The 5,864-nt window shown below is 31.4% G+C and overlaps 1 protein-coding gene across 3 annotated transcripts; it reads right to left on the reverse strand.

The window, feature by feature from the left end:
* Nucleotides 1-246: 246 nt before the first annotated feature.
* Nucleotides 247-5,152, reverse strand: LOC122297614 (uncharacterized protein At4g15970-like). Of its 3 annotated transcripts, XM_043107726.1 has the most exons (5): nucleotides 4,659-5,152; nucleotides 1,910-2,275; nucleotides 788-1,269; nucleotides 549-573; nucleotides 247-386 (listed from the first exon to the last, which is right to left on the reverse strand). In XM_043107726.1, the coding sequence occupies exons 1-4, from the start codon at nucleotides 4,944-4,946 to the stop codon at nucleotides 555-557; spliced, it is 1,155 nt and encodes a 384-aa protein (XP_042963660.1). In that variant the 5' UTR covers nucleotides 4,947-5,152; the 3' UTR covers nucleotides 247-386; nucleotides 549-554. The 3 variants fall into 3 exon arrangements, with proteins under 3 accessions (XP_042963660.1, XP_042963659.1, XP_042963658.1); XM_043107725.1 differs by lacking the exon at nucleotides 247-386 and having other exon boundaries at nucleotides 438-573; XM_043107724.1 differs by lacking the exon at nucleotides 247-386 and having other exon boundaries at nucleotides 438-660; nucleotides 4,659-5,151.
* Between the last annotated feature and the right edge of the window lie 712 nt (nucleotides 5,153-5,864).

The following is a 5,864-nucleotide window of genomic DNA, read 5'->3' on the forward strand; positions in this document are numbered from 1 at the left end:
TCCAGGCTAAGTTTTCCGAGTCTCTGATCAGGATCACATATTACCCTACAAATTTACTTTGCAAATGTGAATTATATATTAATTGATTTAAAAAATATTATATTTCTTTCTAAAATTATAATTTAGAGAAATAATATTTACAGTCGTGAGTATGTAAGCGCCGTACAATTATTTTAAAAAAGTCAATAAAATTGGAACCTACAATAAAAGAAAATTAATTTTTTAATAGTAAAATCCACTCTTTTCAAAGTGATTGCATGATCTTTGCACACTTTACGATTGTATGTAGCATTACTCTTTTTAAAATTCCATCATTTTGTTTTTCAATATTTTGAGAATGTTAGATTTTTGGAGCCGCTTGTATTTCTCTTTTGATCGTCTAAAATCTGCATTTATTCAAAAAAAAAGAGGGGGGGGGGGATAAAAACAATAAAATATATATGAATCAACATAAAACTTATAATTCACATGATAGATCTTTGAAAAGGAAAAAGAAAAAATTGCAACCTTTCTAACAATTAGAAATATTATCATGTACAGAGATTTACCTCTATTTATTTGATCTGAAAAACCCTGAAAAATTTGCAAACGCATATATTGGCATGTTATCTGTTCCCAAGTCCTGAAGTTTGGTTCTTTGGCAAATGATTAAATGATGTCCTTGATGATCACAATGATCATCACATGCAAGGAAAATAAAAATAATTAAGAAACATGTTTGTATCTAATATTATTATATCTATGGGGGCCATGGCCACTCAAGAATATTATAGGAAATTAAGCATACCTGCAATCTTGTGGAACACTCCATGAGGATGGTGGTGAAGCTGTCATATTTGAGAGCAATGACATGTATTTTTTCCAATCCTCGAGCAAGATTCTAAGGTCATGAACTTTTTTGTCAAGACCAACGCAACAATTTGCATGCATTGTGCACACTTTGTTAAGATCTCGGCTCGGTTCGCAAAAGCCACCAAAGTAGGCAGTATCAAGAAACCTCATTTTCAGTCCAATATTGGTGATTAATGGATCACCTTTGATCATGTTAAGTACATCTTGGTCATGCTTTCCTGGATATGCCTCTCGGCTTCTGTACCAGAACTTGTAAAATTGAATTGTCCGATTATTCGATTTTACAAAGTTAAATCCGCCATTTGGATTGTTATTTACATCATACGAGTTACCAAAGAATTGATCACAAGCAATTTGGAAATCCGCTTCTAAATAGAAATGTTGAAATGGATCTCGAAGCCACATAATATCAGTATCCTGGTAATTAATTGAAGAAATTAAACAAAATTTGTGAGTTACATCTAACCACATCAATTTATAAAATGATATATATGGAGCTCTTAAATTATAGAGTTGCATAATGCATGCACTTGGTCATTAGGTATGCTGTTTAAATTAAGGAATTTTATTTATGATGATGCTCATGTGATCCCAAAGGTTGAGGTTTAAACCCTTAACAATAGGAATCGAGGATGAATTATGTCATGGCTCCGAGTTGTGAATGGGGGGACCTATAAACTGAATTAAAACATCGAGGTATTAGTTCGGTGCTAATAAGGTGGGTCGCCACGAACGACAAATTCTAAAATATGGTGGAATGTTATAATCCTGAGGGTGAAGGGGTTTAACCGAATCAGTATTCAGTGTGTGGTGATCTTACAACTACGGTTATGCCCTTAAAACATGTATGATAATGGACTCGTTCTCTTCTTTCTCTTCCCCCGTTTTTACTTTTTATCGTCGAAATCATCAACACATCCAACTACTTAGACACATAATCAAGATTTAAGAACATATATAACCATAGAAAGAATGATTTTGTAATGTTAACTATTGATTACATGAATGTAACTAGCATGGTGTTGTACTAAAGAGAATAATGGACAATTATACGTACCGTGAATACAAAGTTGTAGCCCATCTCAAGGATAGAAGCGAAAAGATCAATCCTTGCCCACATCATCTCTAAGTAAGATTTGGTCATGAATAAAGCCTCACCCGTATAATTGACTCCTTTACTATCCGGATGATAGCAATGGAAGTTTAGAGCTAAGCAACGAGCATATGCCTTTTGGTCCATGCATATTATTACCAAATGATTCAAAAGCCTCCGTGTTCCATTCCCAATGCGAAAACTCTCCAAAAATAAATCAAACATAGAATTTGGTTCTATCCATGCCTCATTCAAAGTAGTCAAGATCACTGTTCTATCCTCCATGGCTGCATCTTTCAGAACTCTATTCAACACCCAACTGCCTTTTTCCTGATAAAAAAGTATACCAAAAATGGAAAATAAATTAAAGTAAATTAATTAATATTGGATTAATTCTTGGACATGGGGTTTCAGTTTTCAACATAGTTGGCAACAAGGAGATTAATTAATAAAGTCTTCCCTCTTTCTCTCTCTCTTATCAGACTAGAAAAATCTGCTAACATGCATGCACCCAAGCAACATAGAAAATTAAAAGACATAGCCAAGAGATAGAAGCGAAAAATCACATGCATGGCCTAAGGCTGCCTAATTTCCAAGCCATAGTCATAAAGGAGCGCAGAGATATTAGCTAGGTTAATGCAAAGAAAGTCAAGGAGATGAAAGTCCTGTATGCCACATATGCATGCATGCCTGCCTGCCATCCCCAGAAATATAGATCTAGAACTTGATTTTTTAGTCCATATAAGAAAATTCTAATGGCTGCATGTTAGTCGTTTCAATCAATCAGATATAGAGAAATGCTATACCAAAGCCTATTACACCATTCAATCAATTAGATCCACTAATTAATATGTGATTCGTCATTTTTGTCATTCTATTTAAATACACACATATTTAAATATTAAGATAGAATGACAAAAATGACTAATCACATGTTGATTAGGTGGAGATATATATATATATATAGTGTACGTAAGACTTCTATATAGAATTTCTCATCACATATATATATATATATATCATGTATATCTTATAAGTTCAAATTTCCTGGTCATCTAGAACACATGAATGGAATGCTCAAGTGAGATATGGAAGAAAAAGGAAAAGAAAGGTGGGTAGGAAAGAAAGGTAGAACGAAAAGCGCATGAGAGCCGTGGGCTCCAAATTCAACGAAGGCTACAACATGCATGAAAGGCATGCAAATTCCATAAGTGCCCTTTGAAAAGTAGGATTCATATGGAAAAAATACTTCTGGAAATTGCACGCCCCAATCCTCTCTCTCGCTCTCTATATATGATCAGAAATTCTACATAAAAGTTTTACACCATACAATTCCACCTAATTAATAAGTAATTTATTATTTTTATTATTATATTTTAATGTTTAAATATATATTTATTTACAAATACTATTTATTATCCACACACCACACACTATCATATAATTTATCACATATTGGTAATTTGTGTTATAGAGAACGATAAGTAAAATTTTCGTGTTTAAATAGAATGTCAAAAAATAAGAAAAATGATATTTGTGATCGTAGAGTACGCTGATGCTGCTCAATCTCTTTGAAAAAAATAAGTAAATATAAAATTTACATAAAAAAATTAATTTTTTAAAAGTGAACTCTACTTTTTTTTAAAACGATTACGTTACGATAGCATATTCTACGACCGTATTTAATATTATTCAATTAATAAATCACATATTAATGATGTATAAGTATGTGATGGAAGACTTATTTATAATAATTTCACATACATATATATATATATATATATATATATATATATAAATTGACTTCGCTTTGGATCGTGGACTGAATGTTGTGCATCCCCAGCGACAGTCCAACCCACTTGGCCCCTCCACGGCTCCACGCATTAATGGCCAGAAAAATACTTCCGAGAAAAACAAAATATTTCCATATTTCAATCATTCATGTATGGATGTGGTTTTTCTTTTCTTTTCTTTTTCTAAAATACATGCACATGAAGTTATTAACATATTTTCAGTGGTCTTAATTTAATTATTTTCTTTTGGTTAAATTAAGATGTCAGAGAAGATTCCCACTTCCTTTAATTATTTCCGAAATAACATGCATCCACAGCTCATGTATTTTACTCTATTGGGAATATTAATTATTACTTTTTTTATTTTTTTTTATCGATTTTAAACTTTAATAATTTTGTAAATCTAAAAGAACCCATCAATAAAGTTATAGAAATATCCATAAACATCTACATGTTAGTTTGAATCATATATATTTCCTCAACATGTAATTAAAATATAGATATTATTTAAAAGAAAAATATTTTAATTCCATGGAGAGATTTCTATAGAATAATTATATTCTAATGACTTTGGAAATCATTCAGTTTGAAAATATGCACACAAAATGGAATGCAGTTCTACCTTAAACTCCATACCCTGTCATGTCAAAAACACCTCAATTTCCTCTCTCTCTCTCTCTCTCTCTCTCTCTCTCATCCATTATTGACCATTAGACTGCAGAATCGAAGCATCTAAAGCCGATCATGAAAGGAATATCCGTGCCTCTCATGGTGTTTAAACTCATCCAGTACTGGTTTCAAAACTCTTCATTAATTAAACAAACAAAAACAAACAAGTTCAAACCTTTATGATCAAAAGAACCCAACTTCAAACATGCTGGTGATTCTGAAGAACTATATAAGGAAAAGAAGAAACTAACCGTTGACGAGAAAAGATGAAAAGAAGAACTGGTTGGAAGAAATCCAAAGGGTGAGGAGGAGTTCTGAAGAATCAGGATGAAGACTACTATTCCCCCAAACAGAAGCAGCGTGGCTTTAGCCAAACGCCTGAGGAAGACATGGTGACCGCTCGAAATGGTTGTCTTATTGATATTGTCAGGACTGCTGGTGGTGTCTGAAGCAACCTCAGAAATGGTCATCCCTAGCTGTTGCTCTTCAGAATAGAAGTCTTCTTCTTTCTCGATCTTCTGATATTCTGTTTGATCCATTAAACTATGCAGGATCTTGAATTTTTATAGCCCCAAGCCAGCTATGCTCGCTCTTCTTGTCTATTGCCCTGTCACTCTTCTCAATCAATTTAATAAACAATAATTAATAAAAAAAACAAAAAAAAAAAACTAGAAATCTGGAGCATAATCCTTAAAAAAATATGCACTAAAGTCGTTGGTAGAGAGCCACAGAAAGAGAGAGAGAGTTGCAAGTGGCAAAATAATAATGAAAATATTAAATAAGATAGGACAGCAGAGCTACGTGATTAGTTTCTAAATTAAAATTAAGGTAGCGGAGACTGCTAAGATGCGGTTTGGACAGTAAATTAAAATGATAAATTTGATTTAAGATTAAAATTAAAAATTAAATAAAATATTATTTTTAATATTATTATTATTTTATAATTTAAAAAAATTAAATTATTTATTATATTTTAAGTGAAAATTTTAAAAAATTATAATAATAAGATGAGATGAGATGAAATATTTTTACTATTCAAACGAAACCTAAAGTATTATTTGGAAAACGAGATTTTATATTAAAATTTTTAACTCAAAATATTGTTAGAATATTATTATTATTTTATAATTTAAAAAAATTAAATTAAATTTTAAAAAAATCGTAATTATACGATAAAATAAAATAAAATAATTTCTCAATTTAAATGGTCCGAAGTCTATATAATATATTATTATTATTAATTTAATATAGCCTGTTTCGTTTTATAAGTCAAGTCAGAGATATGAGATGTATTTACAAGAAAATTAGGTTGGAAGGATTGTATATTCTTAAAATTTGTGGAGCCCTTTATCACGAAAAGATGATGTCAAGAAAGAGAAAATGTTTCATCTAGGGTGGGCTAGGACCGAGGGTGCTTAATTTGCCATAACCAGCACGTACACGTAAGTAGGACTCAG

Source organism: Carya illinoinensis, chromosome 15 (genome assembly GCF_018687715.1).
Source record: "Carya illinoinensis cultivar Pawnee chromosome 15, C.illinoinensisPawnee_v1, whole genome shotgun sequence".
Taxonomy (NCBI): Eukaryota; Viridiplantae; Streptophyta; class Magnoliopsida; order Fagales; family Juglandaceae; genus Carya; species Carya illinoinensis.